This window comes from Danio rerio, chromosome 22, assembly GCF_052040795.2.
Source record: "Danio rerio strain M-AB ecotype USA chromosome 22, GRCz13ab, whole genome shotgun sequence".
Classification (NCBI taxonomy): domain Eukaryota; kingdom Metazoa; phylum Chordata; class Actinopteri; order Cypriniformes; family Danionidae; genus Danio; species Danio rerio.
The window spans coordinates 13,660,287-13,686,500 of record NC_141042.1 but is presented as its reverse complement, the minus strand read 5'-3'; the positions used below and the strand labels follow the sequence as shown (position 1 = coordinate 13,686,500).

Below are 26,214 nucleotides of genomic sequence, written 5' to 3'. Positions count from 1 at the left end.
GCACGCGCAAACCCGGGAGATTTCAAACCTGAGGCCCCGCCCTCTGACGCAGTAACCCAGACACACACACACACACACGCACACAAACATGCCGGTCGATTGAAGTCACATTGCAGATGGATATATTGAGTCTCTACCCAAAGATGAAACCTCAGCATTATAGCCAAGCAGTTGGAAACTACTGGAAACTTCTGGAAGCTACATGCTACAAAGAATACTTCATCTGCGTTTGTTAAAGGAAGGATCAGTAACTTACTGATGGACATCAGGATGGGTTTCTTCCATTTCTCAAGTGTAAGTACGTGCGGTTAAAGTTGTTGCCTCGTTGACTCTAGCTTGCAAATGTATTTAGTTGTGATTTGTTACTTGTAACCGCGTGTACTGTATCAGGTTAACTGGATATTTTATCTTATCGCGTGCAAAGTCACGTTAAAAACGCGACGCGTGCTGTTTGTTTATGGAGCTCCGTGCTAGAGTTCTGCTCCCGCGATTTATTCGGAAATTTATTCCCGCGCCGCAGAAATCTGGCGCGGGGACAGCCGCGGGAATAAATTTCCGAATAAATCGCGGGAGCGGTCGGTAACGGGTTTAATTTGGGACGGGAGCGGGCTGTCTAGCAATATCACGGATATTGCTATGCGAATTAGAAAGAGAGAGTCTGCGTGGTGCTTGTGTGTGTGTTAGTGCGCACGCGCGCGTATGAGAGAGAGAGAGAGAGAGAGAGAGAGAGAGAGAGAGAGAGAGAGAGAGCGAGCGAGCGAACGAACGAACGAACGACAGCTTGGCTGTCTGGCAGGCACGTGCACACATAGGGCTCAACCTGTGCAGTGCACATGCCCTTTTTAGTCTTGGATAGAAAGTGCCCTTCCAAAATGATCAAAAGTGCCCCCGCGACGCGGCACACCTTCGGTCCCGCTCTTCAGTAGGCGAGCGACAACACCGGTCATGAGTACGCGCGCGACAACACCGCTCCTGAATACGCGCGCGACAACACCGCTCTTCAGTACGCGCGCAACACCATTCAACACCCCCCCCCCCCTTCAAAAAATTTATCCTGCATATGCCCTTCGGACGGTCTCTGCACGGGCCTGCTGTCTGGACTGTATACTGGGTGATTTTTGGTTGTGTTCTCCGCTCTAGCGGGACCGGGCGCGGCGGGCAGAAAACGGAGCGGGTTCTCAGGCTAAAACCTGGCGGGTGCGGGCGGAAGCGGGAGCGTTGTCATCCGGAGGTGTGTGTGTGTTTTTGTGTGTGTGTGGTATGGCGAGTACACGACTGTCTCCTTCGTTCGGTTATCCGTGGCACTATCCACTCGCCATAGTGTGGCAGCTAAAATCCACGTCTGCACTATCGAGCGTGTATGAACTGTGATTACTTTTTAAATTGCTGATTAGCTATTGGCCATTTCCCTCTCTGACTGAAGGCAGTCGACCAATCGCGACAGACTGTCATCGGTCCAATCAGCGCAGATTAGCTCCGCGCTAAGGAGGGGTTTGGGAACAAATGAATCACTGGACGATTCATACAGGAGTCGCTGGGATAATTAGGTAAAAATAAATGCAGATTATAAGACCATGAAAGTGTTTTTTGACCTTGCATGCATATTAGACTGTTGTTGGAGACCCTTACAACCAGGATATGACCCTATTTCATGTATAATATGGGCTCTTTAACTTTTTTACTTGGTAGCACCGGTGCTACCAACTTCAAAAATTTAGGAGTACCAGAAAAAATTTAGGAGCACCCACCAAAAATAATTAAGCACCGCTGCAAATTGTATTTTAAGGGATTTATTGTATTTTAATACAACATCAATTAGGACTAACAAAAACTAGAAACAACTATAACTAATGCTGTAATGACATTGATATTTGTGTGCAATAATTCCAAAATGAATGTCAAATAAATATAAAATATTAATGATGATGAAAATGACAATTATAGTAACAATGAATTACATTTGTCATCATCATGCTGCCTTGAATGTGCTTGAATGCAAGTTTTCTGCTATAAAAAGTCTGTTACTTTATGAAAAACAAATGTATAGTTTGCATCAAACAAAAATTAGGCATTGCAGTAAGAAATATTTATTTTGTATTGCTGTTTATATATGCATGTCAGTTTAATAAATAATATTTCTGCTACAAAACAAACAAAAGATTATAATAAATAATTAAACTCAAGGCTGAAAGCTGCAAAACAGTCATCAGTAACTAAATAAAAAAAATAAATACACCTCAAGTAAGAATAGACAAAAGAAAGTAAGTAAAGTCTCACTTCTATCACTCTTTAAAAGTTTTGGTTTCAGTTTTTGTCAATTTAAAGGTTCAGTCTGAGCTGATTTTCATTTTTCTGTGTTAGTGGAAAGCAGGCGAGTCAGCCGACCCAATAAATGAGCAGGTTGAGCAGGATTCTTGCGGTGACCACCGGCGGAATACCGCTGTTTGTTATGAGCCGCAGTTTCAGTCTAAACTTAGTAAAGGCGAGCTTCTTTGGCGATGATATGTACAGTATTAGAACACGCAGTGAATGCAACGCATCGAGATTCGACCGCTTTCTCCGAAAAGCACGTACTCGATTGATCTCAGCTGGCGGATCAATATTCACCACGTCATGATCGCTCTCATCTGCACCTCAACTTTAGGTGGGGTTTGCAAACCTGTGTGCTTTAAGTTTTCACTCTTCAGCCGTTTGCATTTCCTGTAGTCATAAAAGCTCCTTCCCTGTCATCTGACAGCGGAATACCTTGCGTGATTGACGGCTTATATAAACCAATATAGCGGCAGGGAAGAGCGATTCAGCACGTTTTTAGAAAAAATCATAACAGGTCGCACTACAACCATTATCTGCAGTCGCACTAATGCTCCCATATATATTATGAGGTCGCATAGATAAATTTTCGGGCGCATATAATTTCGAGCCCTGAAGGGGGGATTCTTCAAATCGAAGATGGCTGTAGTGAAAAACCCTGGCTCTTTATGGTGGGTTAGGAATGGCCTGATTGGTGGATCATGCATGCTAATGCAGAACCAGCCATATTCAATCATAATCACGTGCTCCTCTCGAAATTAGTTTATGAATAAACCTCACTTAGTAACTGAAGAGTTAAAAAACAGACAGTATTGTAGCTATATTTAAAGAAATATAAACCCAACGTGAAATTCCTATTATGCGTGATCCGAAAAAGAATGATATTTTGCTTTGTTTTTAATCCTTAAAATAATAGTGTAATGATATGATTTCAAAAAAGCAGTGATAACATCATCCTTTTGACTATTATTGCATGTCAAGAATCATTTTAGAAGCCTCTTTTGTGCTCAACAAAAGAACAAACATTATACAGACGATTAAACGATGACAGAACCATAATTGTTCAGTAAATTGTGCAATTTAAGGTGAGCTTTAATCACAAACAATACAAATATTATTTAAAGCGCATTTATAACCAAAGTGCTTTCCAGCAGTTAAAGCTTCATCAACACTTAAAACCATTGGCGCTTTTAATTGTGCTGAATTTATTCCCTTGAGCACAACCAGATTGGCCCAAAAATGTTGAAGTCGTTAGGATCATCAGCTTTAAAACTTGCTCATCATTTTAGAAACAGAATCGAGTAAATGAAGCTCAGCTGCTTTGTTTATCGCTCACATGACGTTCCTCCCCCAGCCGTGACGTAAGGATGTTCGCGCCCTTGACAAAGCATCTTCAAAAAGCCCATGTTTACTGCGTTGTGCTTTTTGAGAAGGGTATTTCTGGCTTGAGTGCTCGAGTACATTGAGACCAGGCTTTGATGTGCGCTGAAAGAAATTTGGGTCAGCACCAGGGTAGAAAAGTCCCTCCCTCGCAGAGTAGAGTTTCAGCTTGTCCGTCACTTCAAATGCCCACAAGTCTTGTCTGGAGTAAGGTATGAGGAAAGCAGACACCCGATAATGATGCTGATGATGTGTCTCTCTGCTCGGTCAGATAATGTTTGAGGCAGTGACCTGAACATGCTGACAAAACTTCAGTTTGCACCCGTTGACCTTAAAGGAACACTCCTCTTTTGGAAATAGGCTCATTTTACCACTCTCCGCTTGAGTTTTAGCATTTTTTCAATGCATTCAGCTGGTCTCCGGGTATGGTTGGTTGCACTTTTTAGGTTAGCTAAGCTTAGCATAAATCATTGAATCAGATTAGACCATTAGCATCTTGTTATTACCTCTAAATTTTGCAGACATTTCCATATAAAAAATATAATTGTTTTGTTTCAACTGTAGTTTTTCTATTATTATTATTATTAGTAGTAGTAGTAGTATTATAAATGTATTTTTTATATGGAAACTTAATTTATAGGGTCTAAATATAAGGTGTTTTATATATATTTTTTATTGTACATTTTAAACATGTTTTAATTTATTTTACAGTTGCTGCAAAACCAAATGTATGCATTAAATAGACTAATATATTCCGTTTTAATTTGAAATGTTAATGTAAATAAGTAACTTTAAATTTTACTTAATGCAAAATTTCATTGTTTGCCTTATTTTTCAGTATGTGTATAATTATATATATATATATATATATATATATATATATATATATATATATATATATATATATATATATACACACAAACACACACACACAGTTGAAGTCAGAATTATTAGCCCCTCTGAATTATTCACCCCGTTTAATTTTTCCCCGATTTCTGAGGGATGATTTTTTTCAACACATTTCTAAACATAATAGTTTTAATAACTCATTTTTAATAACTGATTTTTTTTTATCTTTGCCATGATGACAGTAAACAATATTTGACTAGATATTTTTCAAAACACTTCTATACAGCTTTAAGTGACATTCAAAGGCATAACTAGCTTAATTAGGTTAATTAGGCAGGTTAGGGTAGTTAGGCAAGTTATTGTATAATGATGTTTTTTTCTGTAAACCATCGGAAAAAATAAGCTTAAAGAGGCTACTAATTTTGTCCCTAAAATGTTTTTTTTAAATATTTGTAACTTTTATTTTAGCCGAAATAAAACAAATAAGACTTTCTCCAGAAGAAAAAAATATTATCAGACATACTGTGAAAATTTCCTTGCTCTGTTAAACGTCATTTAGGAAATATTTAAAAAAGAAAAAAAATCAAAAGGGGGGCTAATAATTATATATATATATATATATATATATATATATATATATATATATATATATATATATATATATATATATATATATATAATTTTATTTACAGCGCACATTCGGCTGATCTTTGGGTCTGGATGGTTGCAATTTTAGCTTGGCTTAGCATAAATCATTTATTCAGATTAGACCATTAGTATCTCGCAAAAAAAGCAGTTCTAGTTTGTTGGTTTTTATTTATTTATTTTTATTTAAAAGTCTTGATTGCGTATATTAATATGAGATCCTCAAAGCAGTACAACAAAATCAGTTCACGATCCTTTCACCAATGAATCACTGAGTCATAAGTTTGAATCAATTTAGCTGTTAAAAGTGATTCACTAAAAGAGATTTAAACAAACCAACTGTTAACAGCATTTTTTTTTTTTGTTTTATTGACATTTAAAGAGATGATGCTTACTGTAAATATTAACATTGCCAAAATCAATTGGAAATCGGTAGGAATCAAAAATGTCCAAATATCTAATGTAGGCAGCCTTCTCGGAGGCAGTAAGATTTAGTGAATGTGTGCCATTGGAGCCAATTTTAGTTCTGTTCTTTCCTTTTTTTTCCCACAACTTGGGTTTTTGATCCAAACCAGATGTGGCTGAGCTTCAGCTGAGGTTATCGGGTGGAAAACAACCGCTGTTGGCTGAATTAGTTTTTTTCTTTTCTTTTCTTTCTGATCTCAGATCTGTTTTCATGTTTTCTTGCAAAAGGAGTTTGGTGAAGGGGGAAGGGCATGAGATTGCATTAAAACACAACATTGAAAAGTTTGGACGCACAGTTGACTCGGTTTACATTTCCGTGATCTTCAAAATCTTTTCATCTAAATATTAGTTGTAAACTTTGGGTCAACTTTTTTTGGTTTGCAGGCATCTAAACAACAAACTATTGTTACTCCCAATTACATTTTAGTGGTTGTTTTTTGTAAATTATGGTAAAAATGACTCAATTATGACCTACAGATGACACCCAGTGCAAATAGTTCATATGCCAAAAAATTCCTGTTTGTGATATTTAGTTCAAGAATCATTTAATGACCTTAAAAGACATAATTTTAGCATCATGGTGCATATAATTAATCATAATTTTAGATGAATACCCATGGTTCTTTAATCTGCTGTTCTACCAATTTATCAGCAAGAAGGCTTTTATCTGTTTAATTATTGCTAAAATTGTATAATATAATAAATATAGGTTTTGACATAAATGTATCTGTTAAGCTGAATGAGAGTAGAATGGTATTTCAGCCAAATTTTGGCATATTCAGAAACATTAACGTAGAAATTCGCTTTCATTTAATATTCTTTGTATTTGTATAAAATTATGTTTTGTAAATTGATTCATATTGAGCTGTACGACGCTGAAAAATATGCAGTATTGTGGAGTTTTGGAATAATGATATTACTTCCAATAGATTATTTATCATATAAATATGTGTGTGTGTGTGTGTGTGTGTGTGTGTGTGTGTGTGTGTGTGTGTGTGTGTATGTATATATATATATATATATATATATATATATACTGTATATATATATATATAATAATTTTTTTAATATTATTATTGTGATTTATTTTGCGATTTGATTTACGATTTAATTTTGTAGTCAAGCTTCAGCTCAATAATCTTAAAGGCATGGTAACAATTCTGAGACAGCTCTTAAAATTTAAGTTTTTGTTTTTGTTTGTTGTCTGTGACTTTGAAACCAAAATATTCAATTCAATTTTTTTTTAATTGTGGGCTTAGATCAGTTGTGTAATTTCGATTGGGCAGAACGAAAGTATGCTTCCTCAATTGGCTAGTGAGACCGTAACACACGCATTTGTTTAAATTAAATAATACATCAAATATATTTTATATTGCAGCCTCTTGCAATTAAGTAATTGTGGTGCTTCAAATTGCGATTGCGATTAATCACAGCCCTAGTAAGGATCCCACTATAGATTTAAGTCTAATTCAGGATGTAAAAAGTCAACATGCAAACATTTAGACTTCAAAATGCTAAATGAATGACTTCTTCGGGTATTCTAATTCTAAGGCTACATTTACACGACAACGATGTAGCCAAAAATGTTTTGATCCTTGCATTTTAAAAAAGTTCATGTCCAATAGGGCTGTAACGATACACGATATAAAATCGAAATCGCGACACTCAGATCTACGATCCTGTGTCGCGGTGTGATAAGGGAGAATCGCGACACACCCACCCCGTGATACCTTTCCAATAACGTCACGTGTGCCTGCAAAAGTTGAGCTAATTAACACTTTTTTTCGTTCGACATTACAAGCACTGCTCCGTTTAAGCCCTCGCAATATTTAGCCGGGAGAGCTCGCACGGAGCTCTTAGTAAGGGGCCGTCTGAATGTGTCAAGAATATCAAAAACAAAACCAACTTAACCCCGCTTGACAACCGACAACGCCAGAAACATTGCCAATGCTGTCAAAGCGGCCGGATTTTCAGCGCATATACGATGATTTGCTCACACTGTTAATGTGGCTGCGCAGAGAGGGATGGGCGTTCACCAGATGTCAGGTAACAGCGCAAACTTTTCTGTAACCGTGTTGTGCGCTTTCTGTTTGAACCTTTGAGAGTGCTGACTGACAGGTGCGTGAGGTCAGAAAACACGACGAAGCTTTCAGTTAAAATAAACACAGTTTCTATAGTTATACTTTATTTAGAGATAAAGGTATATGGCTCTGCATACAATCACTCTATCTTGCTGGAGTTTATAGCCGTTTCGCTTTACTTCAGGATGCATTAATGCCGCTCTGACGGTCTAATCGCTGTTTTAAGTTATCCAGAGCTGTATGAATGTACAAATCTTGAATATCACAATAGTATTAAATATTACAATTGTAACAACACAGACAGCAACACTTTTGCACAATCGATACCCAGCTGATTCAGTCGTTTCATAAGAGGACCGCGCCTCTTCTTTTTTCCTTGTCAACATAAAGGCAGTTAGGTGCGCCTCGTTTTCGGCCGTTTGTTTAACTGCAAGGCATACTTAATTTGCGGGACGATAACGTATAACCCGTGCCTACAGACACATTTGCCAAAGAAGCAAAATGGAAGAAGAATATTGCTGTTTGATACAGACCTGTTGATACTAAACCAGCGCTTATGTTGACCTGGATCTGCGTAATAAACGCAACAAATAGGATTTACTTTTTATTTTACAGCTTAAAGCATATACGCAGATTAATGCAATATCATATTTAAACAACAAAACTGTTTACAAAAAGTCTACATATGCGCGCGTTGTTGCTGTCTTTTCATCACGCAGCGCGCACTTGAACCGCGAGGGAGAGAGAGGAAACCATAGGCTATATCAGGACATAATCTTTAAAATAATGATTTCTATTAAAAATGTAAAGGTTTTGTGATTATAATAATAACAGCGGGGCATTAAATAAATGCATATTTTCCGTGGAGCAAGCAATTTGAAGAAGTCAGCTATTTTTGTTTGACGGAAGAAAAAAACATATGATTGGAAAAAAAGCCTATGCCGGTTATTAAAAAGAATCAGTCAGTATTTTCGTTTTGTAATATAAATTAATTATTTAAGTGAAAATAATTTAGGGCAGTCCTATTTATTTTATTCATTTCATTTAGATTATTCTGCTCTTCTGTGCTAAACACTGCAGATGCGTGAAGATGCTCTGTTGTTCTGTTCCGCTATTAATATATAAAAATAAATCAGTATTTTAAAATGCAATATTTAATGTGTCATACACAAAATAGACACGTCAATTTGTTTAATATAAAATTAATAGTAATCTGACCAGTTAACCGTTAATAACCGATTAATGAGCGGCGGTTGTCGGTTAGCAAAATTAACCGAAATGAGCATCCCTAGTAGCTATTTAATTTACTTTTTCTTTGTAAGAGAACTTGATTGAAAAATAATTTTCAACATGCTTGAACCATCTAAACAATGGAGTTTAGTAATGTTTGGTTTTTCAACAGTATTTTGTTACAAAGAAAACAGAAGTGATAGCTTTGGCTATTTATTTATTTTATATATGGCTATTTATATTGTTAATAATTTGCATAGTTAATATTGTTCTTTGATGTTTAGTTTATAAAGATTTTTCAAATGTCATTTATTTAAAAATAGTTTTAAAAATCTTTTTTTTCCCACCCCACACGAAAAAAATAAAATAAAAAATCGTGATACGAATCGAATCGTGGGTCAAAAATCGTGATACGAACCGAATCGTGGGTTTGGTGTATTGTTACAGCCCTAATGTCCAATAATTATTTCAAAAGATCTACATTTACACACACTATTAAGAATGCCAGGTTCCACACAATTGATTTGTGTTGGGACAACATAAAGGAATTAAGTTAACTCATTAGTTTTCACACAATTAGGTAAATTGCACATAAAACAATTAGGTTGTCCCTAAAAAACTAAACAATTATGTTGTTTTAGCTCATTTTAAATAAGTAGTTTGAAAAAGCAGCAAACATCATTTTTTGAGTGTATGCTGGGCCAATTTTTGGTGTAGTCACTTTATTATTAAACTACCTGTAGGGAAGTGATGGACTGTTGTCAAAGCTCAGGTCTGTATAATTGGCGATATATGTAAGGTGTTGGTCGTAATTTGAAGTAAATACACACTTTGCTGATGAAGCGTTTGGAAACACTTAGTCAAACAACACTACCGCACACTCTGCCATTGTGTGTTTGTTTGTGCTTCCCTTAAATCCACCTAAACGTGTACTGTGCACATGTGGGACGTCGTCACTTCTAAATTCTTTCTTTCATTTGCTTTTGAATATTTTCATGGACACCGCAAACTTCTACTTTGAACTCAAAATGTGTGTATTTTTGGTCCACAAATGCCATTGTCATGTAAACCAACAGACATAAAAGGTTTCCCGTATTTGACTCAACATGTTGTTGTGTAAACTCCCCCATATTTGCTGTTGACATTTTCCTCACTTGTCTGTACAGTAATTCCACCCAGGGTGCGAATTACAGCAAGTAGGTTGCAGTCGGGAGACCTCCAAAGGGATTACACCACAAGTAGGTTGGGTTTAGGTTTGGTGTAGACTTAAAGAAAACAGGAAAGGGCGGACTTAATAATTTGGGGGCCCTAAACAATTCCAGGTATGGGGCCCTAGCATTTTTGAAAAAAAATCTGCTTGTTAAATTGTAGTCTATTTAAATAAATATATATATTTATATAAAAAGCGTATAAAAATTTTTTTTACCAGAAATGAAAATTTAAGTAAACTTCTGTAATTTAACGTCCGTTATTTTACAGTAAATTTCTGTAATTTAACGGCTGTTATTTTATGTGGTTTTTTTTGGGGGGGGGGGGCACCCCAGCTGCTGGAAATAAACCTTAAAATTACGAATTATTTTTACAGTGTAAATTTTATATATTTTAATATTTAAAGAAACCTTTATTTTCTTAATGTAAAATTAAAAGCAAGAATTTTTACAAATAAAAACAAGTTTACAAACTAACTATGTACTGCAGAGGTGTCAAAAGTTGGTCTTGCAGATCTTAGCTCCAACTTGCCTCAACACACCTGCACAAATGTTTCTAGAAAGCCTAGTAAGAGCTTATATAATAAATATCGACAACAATGTTTTGGATTATTCTTAAACGCCTGAACCATTTTAATATTACTGTTATTATATTATTAACTACCTCCAGAACTTTGGCTATGCTTCGCGTCTGACGCATTTAAATGCCACCACGTGTTCATTGCGTGTCGGTATCGTCTTCTGGGGTAAAAGTGATTTATTAAATGAAGAAAAGATTCACGCAGGAAGTGACGATTTTATTCTATTTAACTACTTGAATGCAAACGCTGTTTATTCGCACATCTTTTATGCAATATTTCAATTTTTGCGCATACATTTAATTAGCATTTTTGAATGGAAACATAGCTAATGAAAACTACTGAAAGAGCTAATCAGAACGTACTGTAGGTCAGAATACACTCAATATTCCTCAAAACATTTAGTTTAGTTCAATTAAATAAAAAATTTTGGTCCACTGAAGCATTTTTTACAAACTAACAAGACCCTCCCAATCTTCAATGTATAATTTGCACCCTGCTTCCTTCCACCATTAATATTTCAATATATTATGCAACTCAAATCTAGATACAACAAGGAAACATCTTGAATAAATCAATAAACTTTTTTTTGTAGTCGCTAGAAAGTATTTCTGAGTCCTAATTTAAAGTCGAGTAAGCATGCGAAGTTGGTCGACATCTTTGTCTAGTGTGTATAATCAACAACAAAAAACAAGGATGTCGAAAAGAAGATTTGCAGGAATGCACCTTGGGATGCACCTTGGGATTTGTAGTACATTTTTTCTCAAGCTAGATTGCCAAATGTCTTCAGATTGTTCCTTGTTGTCCTCAGTAAACCTTTAGAGTGGTGCAGTTCATGCAGACAGAGAGAAAAAAAACTGTTGTGCAAGAATGGCTGCAAACATTTTGAAACCGTCTTTCCAGTGGTTGGTTTTACAGGACGAGTGCCAACTCTGAAAGGAAACAGGGGGAAAAGAAAGAGCTTGGTTGTATGTATAGAGGAGAGCCAAAGCGAGAGCGAGAAAATGTGCTGAAGAAATGTGCGTTAAAACCAAACAAGACTCTGGGAGAACAAAGAGACGAGTTTTCAGATGGTCCATGGTGTATTGTGTATAAGTCGGCATGAGAAACTGTTGCGTGTTGGGACCTGCTAAAGGAAAACAGTCATGATGTCATACCTCATGTGATTGGCTTGAAACACTTTTACACAGGAGGGCAGACGAAAGAATGAGAGATGTCAGATGTCCCAGAAGTGATGTCTTCAGTATCCTAAAATAAATGAATTCAGCCTCGACAACCAAAATATCACTGGAGCTAATATAAAATTTTAGGAGAAATTCCGATGCTTATTTATTTTGCTCTGTAATACTTTCTAAGCAAATAATAACAGGCAGTGGACCACTAAAGCAAAGTGACCATGAAAAAACTAAAAACTATGAAACGGTTTGGTTGGAAGTAATTGTTAGTTGGGCGATGATAGCACGTTTGTCTGTGAGACCGTGCTTTAAAAAAATGATTTGACCATCATGACGGACCCACAAAGACCTCTGTGACCTTGCTTTATTGCGTCCATGTGTTTTTCATTCTGCTTAACTGCAAAAGGCACGACCCAGGAATATATTTACTCTATGGAGACATTTTCACTTTTTAAAATATAAGTATTTTGCTATAGCTATATCTTTTTTGGCTATATTATTTCTTAGTTTATTATTATTATTATTATTATTATTATTATTATTATTATTATTATTAATTTGCCTTGTTTATGAAAAGCTATATTATAGGGTCTAAAATATAGGGTCTAAGTATGTTTTTTGTTATTATGTAAATAACTTTTTATTATTTTTATAGACAAGATTTGTTTTGATTATTGTACATTTTTAAGTTCATTTTATTTTAGTTGCTACAAAAAAAACTTAGTTGTATGTTTGTATTATGTATTTAAGATAATACAGTTGAAGTCAGAATTATTAGCCACCCTTTTAAATATATATATGTCTGATAATATTTTTTCTTCTGGCAAAAGACTTATTTGTTTTATTTTGGCTAGAATAAAAGCAGTTTTTAAGTTTTTTTTAAATCCATTTTAACGTCAACATTTTTAGCCCCTTTATGCTACATAGGGTTTCGATTGTCTACAGAACAAACCATCATTATACAATAACTTGCCTAATTACCCTAGCCTGCCTAGTTAACCTAATTAACCTAGTTAAGCCTTTAAATGTCACTTTATGCTATATAGAAGTGTCTTGAAAAATATCTAGTAAAATTTTATTCACTGTCATCATGGCAAAGATAAAATAAAGCAGTTATTAGAAATGAGTTACTAAAACTATTATGTTTAGAAATGTGTTAAAAAAAATCTTCTCTCCGTTAAACAGAAATTGGGGAAAAAAATAAACAGGGGCTAATAATTCAGGGGGCTAATAATTCTGACTTTAACATTTCAAAATAAACTTTAATATACAGTTTATGTAAAGTCATTTTAACTTATAAATGTTCAGCAAAATAAACGTTTGCTCTCTTGACCTCTTAAGATATTCTGATTGTTAGGCTACATCTTGTTTTATGTTTTAGAATTCATTATTCAAGTTCTATACCTTGATACTGTTTGACTCTACAGAAAGCCATAAAGTGCTGTTTTTGACTTTATTTGACACACCTTTAAAGTGTCACCTTAATCAATCTAAATTAATGATTTATTTTCATTCAAATAGAACTATTTAAGCCTTCTTAGGGCTTAGGGACAATTATGATCAATGGAAAAAATATATAAAAAAATTTTTTGCCCTCATAGTTCACCTGATAAGTTGACATTACGAATGAGAGATTTTTGAATGAAGGTTGCATGACTTGATTTTAAAATAATTGAAGGAAACACACACTATCTACTATCTATGATTATTTATTGAACCTCAACGTTGAATAACTGAAATTAAAACACACATTGCCTGATACCAACAGTTCGTTTTTTCTTATAAAAAGTGAAAATAAATAACTTGCACTTTTGGAAACAAAATTATTTTCTGTGTTTTTCATATTAAAAGTAAAAAATTAGCAGTATCTCTTCTGAATTAAGTAACTTTTGCATATCCTGTAGATAATTTTTAAACAGTGCATTTCTTGAATCTTCTCTATTTAATTAAATATTTTAAGCAGTAGGAAAAGTAATTTAAAAATTCACCTGAAAAAATTGGATCAATTTTTGGTTCTGCATGTCAATTTTGATTACTTTTCAATTAATCGCCCAGCCCTAAATCATCTGGTGACATTGTGGCAAAAATATCGCAATGTGAAATCTGCACATTGTAAAATGCTTAAAAAATATATTTATTTATGAAAATGTGTTTATTTTTGTACTTTGTAATGTCCATGAAAAGAAAACCAGTGTTTATCACAAAAAAAGATTTTTTTTTAAATTAAAATAACACATTTATTTACAAGGGAATGATAATTCTGGAAAAATTTGTTAAGCATGCATTTTCCATTAACCCCCCCCAAACCAGGCTGAAGGATGTAGTTCATTTTTAATCCAGTTTGTAAATTGTGAATTGAACATTGACTCGTCTAGCTCAACGATTACCAATAATTGCCATTCGGATTAACCAAATCTCCCAAGAAATGAAATGATGGGTGACCCAATGCGGTAACAACAATAACAAGCCCCTCCGTGTCACTTAAAAGAGCTGGAGCGCAGGGCCGAAGGGGAAGGAAGGGGCTGAACGCTGTCCTTTGTCCCTGAAGGTTTTTTTTTTCCACGTTTAGTTTTACTTTCTTTCTGGGAAAACATAATTAGGGTCCGGCTGGAATGGCTAGAGTTACCGCTCCTAGTCTTCTTGGCTGGCAGGCAATGAAAAGGCCATACAAGCTTGAGTTACAGTCATAGTTTTGATGGCCGCGATTCCAGTAACCATCCTCAAGCTTAGATAATGGCTTTTAAAACAAGATAGACCAATGTTTTAACAGTGAATAGCTGCTGATTTGGTTTTTAAAAGGTTTAAAATCTTGATTGTTTTTTTTGTACATCATTAATGGAAAGCCTTAAAAAAAGGTATTTGGCTGGCACTTTCTTGGCTGAAGCGTTGGCCGAAACTGAGCTATGATTAGACCTTTCAGACGTCTATGTAAGGCCACAAACATGCAGGAAAAAAAGGTTGATTCAATTCAAAGCTTATAAATCATTACTCCACGCTTCCAAGCATTACATACCGTGAAACCCAATGGTTATATAGGCTGCCTTGTGATTTCAGCATTCACAATAAAACCTAAGAAAAAGTATTTATTGGCTAAATATTTCGCATTTTGCCAGTTAGTCTTCTAAAGGACTTTTTGCTTTTACAATAGCCACTGTGTCAGATTATGGGATTTTGACTTTTAAATTCTTGTCTCGTCATGTCCAAGAAACATGTCAGACTTGCACTTTGCTCCCTGACCAGTCATCACTTGCCATCTTTAAAGGGATGGCCATCATTAAAGAGATTTACTCACTATTTACTCGCCCTCAAGTGGTTCCAAACCTTTATGAGATTCTTTCTCCTGTTGGACACAAGAGAAAATATTTTACAAGAAAGCTTAAAACCACTGATCTCCATAGCAGGAAAAACAAATACTATGGAAGTCAATGGTTTCCATCTTTCTTCAGAATATCGTCTTGAGTGTTTAACAGAAGAAAAAAAAACTCGTAAAGGTTTGAAATATAGAAAGGTTGAGTAAATGATTTCAGAATTTTGGGTGAACTATGCCTCTATTGACGTGTGATGTCATCAAGAAGGCAGAACTAGTGACTGACTTCCTGAAACAAATGTAAACAAACCTTAAAGAGACATCATAAAGGCAAGATTGTTGTCCTTGCTCCAAATATCCTTTCCTTCATTGCACAATACCACCAAGGAATACTATATTCTTTGTAGCTTTACCATGTTTGAGTTATGTCAGATGTCAAGGAGAGCCAAAAATAAGTAAATAAACTTGCAAGTGTTTTAGTTGTTAATTTGAGAAGTTGTGATTTTATGTATTACAACATAATATTTGTTTTATCACTTGGTTTATTGTATTCAGATGCCCATTGTTGTTTACACATCACCAAAACATCCAATGTCAAATCAGCCTGATATTGTGTAGTCTGAACACGGCTTGAAATATTGTTCAGGAACCAAAAAAAATAAGAATGTTTAGTTTATCAAATATCCAAAACATGAGATTGATTATCTAAGAACTATCACACTGTCTGAAAGCTCTTTAGAAGTCCCTATTTATACATATTTAAAGGGCTGATTTGTACCAAAACAAATGATAAGACAGTGCTGGATTGTTTATGTTTTCGTGAATTAAACCTAGACACTCATTTTTTGTGGTGCGTCGTCTTTCCCAATGCTTCTTTTTAAGCCATTTCCAAATATTAACATCCATGTGAGCCAGTTGCTGAGACTTTTATTTCAGTATTTCAATTCATCTTTATTTCTGTTGCGCTTTTATAATGTGGATTGTCAAAGCAGCTTAATATTGAAGTTCTAGTAAACTAAAACTGTGTCAGTCCAGATATCGGAGTTGAAGTTCAGTTTAGTGTGGTTTAATTTTCACTGCTGAAAGTCCAAACACCGAAGAGCAAAACCATCGATGCACAGCTCCACAAGCAAGTGGCGTGGAACAAAACTTGAGATAAATCAGGTTTAGTTAGGCACAACTATTTCTACTCTGGCCAAAATACTTGTGCAGAGCTGCAGTCTAGGCGCCGGGGGATGGAGAACGTATGCTAATGTACTTTCTACTGAAACTGAATATTGAGTAAAGCGTGGGGTTTTCTTTTTGTGCTTCATTCCCTCAACGCAAACTAATGGTTAGAGTAAGTAATATTGTGGCTGAAGCCATCAAACTGACCAGATTTCAGAGTTGAAGTTTAGTTCACTGTGGTTTAATTTTCAATTTTCAGTCCAAACACTGAAGAGCAAAAGCATCAATGCACAGCTCCACAAGTCCCAAACCAAGCAAGCCAGTGGCGAGGAACAAAACTTGAGAGAAACCAGTTTTAGTTGGGCACGACCATTTCTACTCTGGCCAAACTACTTGTGCAGAGCTGCAGTCTAGGCGACGGTGGCTGGAGAACTGACGGAGAAGTATGCTGATGTACTGGAGAAGTATGCTGATGTACTTTCTACTGAAACTGAATATTGAGTAGAGAGTGGGGTTTTCTTTTTGCTCATCATTCCCCCAACGCAAACATAGTATGAGTTAGTAATATTGTGGCTGAAGCCTTCAAACTGACATTATCTGAGAAGGACTGTCGCTTTAAACGTGGCTCAGACTTTAAAGTTTATCAAAGCAAACATTTTTTCAGTGGATTAATTTAATTAATTGTTCACCTAAAGAATAACAATGTGAACAAAATAAACATTGTGAACTTTGATTTAACATGGACCTTAAGGTCAACTAGTCTCAACATTGATCCTGTGGGCCAGCCTGAACACCTGCTGGTGACCTACTCACACCTGCAGTTTCTCCACGATGGACGTCCAGCGTTCGCCAGCCCCCGGCGCCTAGACTGCAGCTCTGCACAAGAAGTCTGTCCAGAGGAGAAATGGTCATGCCCAATTGAACCTGGTTTCTTTCAAGGTTTTTTCCATCACTTTCGTCAACTGGTGAAGTTTCATTCATTGCTACTGGCTTGCTTAGTTTGGGACTTGTGGAGCTGCGCTTCGATGGATTTATTCTGCAGTGTTTGGACTTTCTGCAGTTAAAATTATTCCACACTGAGCTGAACTAAACTGAACATTAACTCTGAAAACTGGACGAACACAGTTTCAATATACAAGAACGTCTATGCAATCTATATTGTAAAAATGCTATGGAAATAAACGTGAATTGAATTGAACCTTCGTTCATTTATATTTGTAAAACAACGAAACACCACTAGACTTGTTACTGTCAAACATGCCACTTATGGTCCATAACAAGCAGACTAACCCAAAATTTTCCTCCTTTCCCTCCAGACCCAAACCACCACCCCCTGATGGTGTGAAATCCAACCCCTCCAAACGGCACAGAGACCGGCTGAACAGCGAATTAGACAAACTGACCAACCTTCTACCCTTCTCAGAAGACGTCCGTGCACGACTGGACAAACTGTCAGTGCTTCGACTCAGTGTCGGATACCTGAAGGTCAAGAGCTTCTTCAATGGTGAGATTATTACTTTATTTTATCTTGCGTTCTGATTGCTTTTCTTTTTTTTTTGGCGCCGTTGTCCTGTGGCTGCCGACGCATCATCCAAGTGTATACTTCACACTGGTCATGATGTGGAGAGACCCCCCTTATGATTGGGTGTATGGCCATACACGATAGATGTGCTATATAAATACACCCATCACATTACAATTAAATTTTATCATTCCAAAAGTTACATAAAATTACAATTACAGCTGTTGTTTTGTCTTTAAAGGCAGTTTTGTTACAAGCGAAACATGATGTAAAATCTTGAGAAAAACAAGTTCTGTACCACTGACACAAAATACAGTGAAGTGAGGACAGGAAATGATGTAGAGAATGAGGAACAGAATCAGGAGATGTCAAAAGCATGATTGAAACTCGTGTTACCACATAATCTTTCTGAGAAATTTTAGCAAAACTGATACATTATGTTATGTTCACTGTTGCAATGCCTCTTAGTCCTTGCGGTCATTTTAAAGGGATAGATCACCCGAAAATGTTTTTTGAGTTTTTTTTCTTTTGTTGAACATAAAATAAGTTCTTTTGAGGAAAGCTAAAAACGTGTAACTATTAAATTGTATTGTAGGTAAAACAAATACTTAGAGAAATCAATTGTTCCAGGTTTTCATCTATCTTCAAAATAGCTTTTGTGTTCAACAGGAGACATATTGGTTTGAAACTAGTGTAGGTTGAATAAATGATGACAGAATTGCCACTTTTGGGTGAACTATCCCTTAAAGGGAGAGGATGTGGCTTTAGAGAAACCATGATTGATGGTTTTCAGGATGCCTTAAACTGAAAATGGTTCTCAGAACAATGATTCAGTCTTAGTCCTGTGGTGATTTACCGTTTCATTCTGAACAAAATGCTAATTTGATTACAGAATTTACTGGAAGGTTCATGTCACATGAATTATGTGCAAGACACTTGTGAGCTCAGCTGACATGTTTATTATTTTCATGAAAAGATCACATGCTGGCCGTGGGGTGAAGTAACTACTTACAAATACTCAAATTACTGTAATTAAGTAGTTTTTCTCAGAAATTGTAATTTACTACGTAGTTTTAAAAACATGTATTTTTACTTTCCCTTGAGTACATTTTTAGTGCAGTATCTGTACTTTTACTCCACTACTTTCCTTCAACCTGCAGTCACTACTTTGTTTCCCTTTCAATGGGGATTAGAAAATCAGTCCTGTGATTCTTGTCCAATCAGATCGCACACAGAAGGTAAATCGCATAAGAATGATTTACCTTAAGACATTGGCGATTTGTAAATGCAGCAAACTGTTTGGAAGCATTAAAAGTGTCCAAGAAGATGTCTAAACGTTTTACATGCATTGACCCAGAGATGCATGTCACGGATAAAAAGATGACGATGTTTACTGTATGTTGACCGAAATGGCCTTAAACACCCAACAGGCACAAGACATCAACATGATGTACCCTAACGTCAGGGAGACACCACATTTTGTTTGGAAATGAAAATCAGCTTAATATCAAAACTCAACGTCAGGCCTACGTCATTGTACGAAATCCAACCTAAAATCAACAAAATATCAACATCTAATTAGGTTACAGATGTTGGATTTTGGTTGACATAACTGATGGATAAATGTCAGTATTTGACGTCAATTTGACGATGGTTTAAGATGTTGGCTCGATGTTGGATTTTGGTCACTTTCCAACACGAACTAAAATCGACCAAATATCAATGTTATTGCACGTCACTATTGTACATCAAAACAACATTTTCCTTAGACACCGGCTAGACATGGAATTTTGGTCACCTGACATCACAACCTAAATCTAACCTATTGTTAATGTCTTATGATAGTGTGTTCCTGCTGGGCAATAATGCACTACAGAATGTTCCGTTTACACACACACATGCACAAATTACATGTCAATCCATCAGCTTTTTATACCGTATTGCTTGCTACTCTTGAGTACTTTTGAAAGAATTACTTTTACTCTACTTGCACTACATTTTAGGCAAAGGTACTTTTACTTGAGTATGATTTTTTTTTTGTACTCTTTCCACCACTGCATGCTAGTGGGTTTTAGGGTCCTTTAAATTGCATAAAAGTACAGTTTTCCTAAAAATGAAAATTACCTCATAATTAATCCTCCCTCATGTGGTTTTAAATCTTTATGTTTCTTTATGTTAAATGCAAATGTTGGTTTCTTTTGACTTCTATAGTGGGAAAGAATTACTATGAAAGGCAATGGGTATTTTCAACAGAAGAAATAATCTCAAATAGATTTTAAACAAATGAAGAATGAGTGAATTATGACAATTTTCAACTTGGGGTGATTTATCCCTTTAACAGACTTGTCATCATACAGTAAATCAGACAGGGTTTCACTTTGATTTAGATTTTTTTGTAGTTTTTTTCTGGCTAAAAGGTATATAAGTGTAAACAACCCAAAAGGGGTTTGTAACTTCAGGATCGTTTTCTCAGAGGGCTTCAGATCTTGAGACAAAATGCTTGTTTGTTTGTGTGTTTTTAGAAAAGGCTCACAAAAACATTTCAACATGACCTTGCAAGGAGTAACGTAGAATCTTCTCATGGAGTTAATCAAGTTACTAAGAATAATATAAAGAGGGGAAGATTACATTAGTAGTTCCCAGAACTAAAAGTACAAAAAAAAAAAAGTTTTTCAACCGCATTATAGACGACAAATAAGTCATAAATGATATTTCGCAGTAGGATGTTATGCAAATGTAGTCATATCTGGTGAGATCCAGAATTAAGGGATGTCATCTTTTTTTAGTAACAATTGTGACATTTGAATTCTACTGGCTAATCGACCTGTCAAAAACAGATGTTTCTTTGTCTTCGCTAAACACGTACACAGGATGAAAATAGGCTAGAGGACATTGTTGACATTGTCTACTGCTATCATTCCTAGATGATTATAAAATGACAAGACATGGACTTTGCTCATCTGTCTCTGTGTGAACTTTGTGTTAAATTTTAGCTCACGGTATCTGGATGTAGGGTAGTATTACATTTTGCTAAGGTAACCATTAATCGTGTCTGTTATTTTCAAAGGAGTCCATTGTTTAAGAACTTAATTAGACTTGTCCACATTGACCTTTATTCTCCTTTCCATTCTCAGTTTAGAGTTCTTTATCTTAGACTCCGTTATCTAGCATTTTTTTACATGATAGTGGCAACAATCATGTGTCCTCTTTGCTGAGCAAGTGTGGCAGCTATGAAGTGCATGCAGAGAATGCCATTGTGAAAAGACAAAGGACCTTGTGGAAAATATGTTTGAAGTCATCTTAGCACCATCAGAGTGCAAGAAAGAAACAGGCAACGTTTGGCATGGAGAGTGCTGAATCAGACAACATGGAGTTTCTGGCACCATGCCGCACTCCCCACCTTGTTCTGTCACGCTGAGCCCTCCGAATAAACACGCAAATAGACATTTGGCATAGACCTTGCGCTGTCTGGATAGCCATTCGAGCAACAAAATGAGTTCTGAGGAATGGTTAAAATTGTGTTTTTGCAGGACAGAAGGTCTTACCCTATGACTATGTCATATAAAAGGTCTCTAACCTGTTGTTATTTCACTGCCAGACTCAAACTTCCTTTTCCTCTAAAAGGAAATTCATCAAGTCTTTCCCTTTTTTTCTGCCACCCTTACATTTCTCATTGAAAATCTGCCCTCAAAACAAACAGACCACCAAAGGCTCCACAGAGCCCCGAAATGTGCCAGGCTGCTGCCCCCAGCTAAGCTTCCTTTTATTGTTCTACAAAAATAGCAGCAATTAGAAAGAGGCATTTGGGGGAAGAGTAGAATGGGACTGTACAGGAAAAGAGAATGACGCATGATAGCAGACAGTCCAAAAGAAGAGATGTTATTTTCAACCTGCCCACAAGATTCACAGCTGCACAGAGCACTTGTGAAACACTGGAGACCAAAATGATCAAATTAAGCATGCCTCTCTGCATTTGTTTGTGTGCAACTTCCCTAGTAACCACAAGTGTGAAGCTGAGAAACGAGGGTGGCATGAGGCCCTACAAGTAGACATATAAATATATATATATATATATATATATATATATATATATATATATATATACATACCTTGATTTAACTGCTACAGACAGGAAACACAAGGTGTTATGGTATCTTGTTCTTTTAGCAAGAAAGATGAGTAACAAAAATGATCGGAAGAAGAGATCAGTCAGACATATCCAACAGACGTGATAGACAGATGCCCCATTTCCTTGTCTTTCCATGATTGCACTGTTGTTTTTAGCCCCCTGTCACCTGATAAAGTACAGTCTAGCTTGCTGTATTTACAAAATGTACATTAGCCTAGGGATTGCGCTGTACTGCTAAGTTCACAGCAAAAACGGAATTAAGTATTCACGCAAGTAGATTTCATACAAAGTCTATGGAAATAGCCGAATGTAGGTGAATTTCCATCAGCACAGCGAATGACAAGGAATGCACCATTTGTTTGCCGCGAACGCATGGAATTTGACACAAATGTTCAAGTTAAAAAGTTCAATTTGCTTGATGTGATAAACATCCCACACACGCTGTAAACCCAGCATAAAAAGTGATTAGTTACTTAAAAACAGAGTAAACCTGTAGCCTTTAAAGCAACATGTTGACTTTACTTTTAGAAAGTGAGTAAACCTGTTCGAACTGGCAAACATTAATTTGACATGACTTAATTTTTTCTAATTTTAAAACGGGGGGGCTGTGCAGCGATCGCTAAATAAATATCGCAATTGGGGGGGGGGGGGTGGGATGGGGGGGGGGGGGGGGGGGGGATGGGGGGGGGGTGAACATGGTAGGGCAGGCCAGATTTACGGTAGCAGATTTACTGGGAAATGTCCCGGTGCTCCCTATGGTCAGTCCACCCCTGACCACATAATTAATTTACTTTAAAAATTTAGTAAAACCACCAATTTAAGTAGTCAACTATTTGCTTACAGTGTGGGTAATATCCTGCATATTCTGTAAATAATTACTGTAGAATCAACAAAACAGCATCTTGGGAACTTACTAGGAACTTTGGTGTAGTACAGAAAGGCTTGATTTTGCCCAACCCAAGCTATTTTGAATCCCTCTGCGACAGCATTAATTGGATCAAAGATACTAATACAGTTACTCCTTTATCAGCTTGTCTATTTTCGTCACTAGCAGTGAAACGCAGAGAGAGGCGTGCCCAGGGCTACAGATTCCTCTTCGTCTGGCTTCTAGCAGGTCAGACACCGCCTTTACAGAGAATGGATCTTCTGTTGGTGTCCTCCTATCATCCAAGGCCGCAGAGACAGAGGGAGATGGAAGGATCTAGAAGGTTGCACTGAGAAAAACCACAAGAATCTGTCCCACGGTGAGATGCACAAGTGGGACATTGTGTGTGCTGTGTTCCCAGCATGCATTAGAGCCGGGGCATCGTTGTGTAGTGATGAGGGTCAGGTCTGGAGGAGTCGCTACATAGAACGGTCCTTGTCTGAAGTGTAATGTGGTGTGTCATTGGTCTAGCTTGAATTTGACCTTAGGGATGAATTGTTGGCTTCAAAATTACTGTTGAGGCACAGAGTATGACAGAAAGAAAGACAGAGAAAGATTCCTGTAAAGAAAAGTTCATTGTTCCACACTTTCTTCCTGCACTTCATCTTTGCCAATTTATTGTTTAAACAAGTTTCTATGCTTTTACCCTGCTCAAAAGCTTTTAGCCTCACCCTTGTTCTTGCTGCAAATTTCTATCACGCGCTCGCTCTCTCTCTTTCTCTCTCCCCCTGTTTTTCTGCATGGCATTTTCTGCAACTTATCTAAGGAGAGATCACCACGTTCCTGACGGTAAATAGATGGCAGGGTGAGGGCGGTAGGGCTGAGGGAGGGAAGGGTTAGTGCACAGAACCCTGAGGCACTACTGCACGCTATGTGGGCGCTGCAGGTAATGGAGATCTCCAGACCACTTGAGGTCTCTCTTATAAAATCTGCCTGTAGAAGAAGCTGAACTTACCCCCCTTAGGTCAGTTAAGTCGGTACTAGAGGGCTGGTGTTCTGCAGAATTTTGCGCCAACACTAATCAAATATACCTTTAAGATCACTAGGAAGCTAAAGGCAGAACACCGGCCCTCCAGGACTGACTTTTTCCATCCCTGCCTTAGGTGGTTCATTTCATCAGCTTTACTGCAAAGATATGTACAGTGTACAACAAGATTTGCACCCTTCAGATTTCACAATTTGCACCGATTGCATGTGTCAGACTTCTACAAGGCCACAAGTGTTGCACATTCAAAAAAAGGTTGGGTTCTTTAGTTCGTGGTGTCAAATCACTAATTTCCTCATCATTCCTCAATGCACTCTTTTTTTTGTGCCCTGATTGGCCAATTAAGGGATCTCCGTGGGACAGGAAGCTACATCCTGTGTAATCCTTGGCAGTACTTGGGACAGATTGTTGGTTGATGTTGAGCACCAAACAGTCATTTGATTACTCATTCTGGCTAGTCTTTACTCGGCCCCATTTTTATTAAACAACCTTTAAGGAATTGTTTCTTTCCAATTGCAAGTATAGACTGAGCACACATTGTGGTCAGGCTGAAAAGTACATCGTTAACCTCTTTTTACAGTCAACTATTGAATGTTTTTTTGTTTTTGTTTGAGGAAGTGAAAAGGGTTGTCAAAACTTTGGTTTCTGTTTTCCTTCATTCCCTGTTTATGATTAATGGAATGGGAGAGTAACCAAGAAACTTCAGTATTCCAGAGACTTGTCAACTTTAGATGGACCTCCTGTGCTAACACCTGATTAATTTTTTATAACCATGAAAGCATCTTATATTGTTGTATTGTTCAAGGTTTTGTTCTCTCTCCTTTATTTTTTTTCTGTCTCCTATTGTCCTCGCTCAGAAGAGTTCACTTACCCTTTCTTTTGTCGATGGGAGACAAGACAGATGGATTCAGAACATCAATATTTGTGTTGGCATGAGTCAGTGGAGACTAACACCAAAGGTTTTGGAAAGTAAGAACAGAGAGAGGAAAGACGAGAGCTTCTATCACTCCCTGGCTCCATCTACACAATTTTTTGTCCTTTTTTTACCGCCGGATGACCTGACCTGCTGCGTCTCTGAATGCAAGAGCGTGCTTTGGTTGGTCTCTTTTTTTTTTTTTTTTGCCCTTTGATGTGAATGTTTAGTCATCAGTCTCGCCACAGAACAACAATCCCAGCAGGGGCCTCAATTTTGAGCTTGTTCTGTTACTTTGATGTACTAATTCAAGAGGCAAATGTATTTATCTTGCTTTTGCAGGACTACAGGCCAGATTTAACATTAGCAATGTATTCATCTCGTGAATTTATCCTACAAACCACACTAGGGAAATATTGAAGGTGCACAAATCATAATTCAATACATGGAGTTGCACCATGAAACTGTTAGGGGAAAAACAGTTAAACCCAAAGACCTGGTGAGATGGAGGAGTCAAGGAGGCATTTAAAAAAATGACTGAAGAAAATAGTGTAAGGTTTCATCAGCAGAAACTAGCTTCGACACGCACAGAGTTCATAGGGTGCTTTATGTCCAGTCTCAACAACAACAATTATATTCTAACAAAAGGTCACTAACTGTGGTTGGTTAAAAAACACAGAAAAATCTTACACAATCTTCACAAATGAATGTAAAATTCAGAACAAAATCTCCAATGGTTATTTAGGCAACAAGCAAACAAAGGTCAGGTAAGTTCCGGAAAGCTATTTTTGTGGTCAGGATGGCCACAGAGGTGAGATTCAACTTTAGTCTTCAAGTCTCCTCAAATGAAGAACACATACACAATGCTTATCTATTTCAAGGATGTCTAGTTTAAGCACGCATGCTACCAGTACAGCATATTACATGCACTGAGACCAGGATCTCACACAATTTTAAAAAATTATAACCAAATTAAATTAATTTTTGACTAGCAATAATAACAGTGTTGCAGCTATCATGGTCACTCATCTACAGTCAAATGAGAGGTTCCAATGACCTCCTGACCTGGACTGAATATCCTGAGAAAACAAAGAATACAGGAATACAGGAAGTGCTAGGGCACACATAACATTGCAGTTTGACTCTAAAAAGGATTGACACCAAGATGATCATATAATCTAGCCATTTAAACATAGATTCAACTTTATAAATAATCATATCACAGAACCACCATATACATTTGTATTGGAACTGCTATTGATCAGGATATCACTCTTACAAAACAAAGTAGGGAAGACACTACTACAAGGTCTACTGCATAGCTAATTGGATTTCTTACAGCTTG

General features: G+C 36.7%; 1 protein-coding gene across 2 annotated transcripts in view; it reads left to right on the top strand.

Moving 5' to 3' along the window:
- The window catches only part of ahr2 (aryl hydrocarbon receptor 2), a 98,339-nt gene that overhangs the window by 7,019 nt on the left and 65,106 nt on the right, over positions 1-26,214 (top strand). Inside the window, exons 1-2 of one of the 2 annotated variants that reach the window (XM_087302367.1) lie at positions 3,727-3,902; positions 17,712-17,899. Coding sequence is in view for 1 of the 2 variants with exons in the window: in NM_131264.1 (NP_571339.1) it covers positions 17,712-17,899 (188 nt within the window). In the remaining variant the exon portion in view is untranslated. 2 annotated transcript variants of the gene reach the window in all.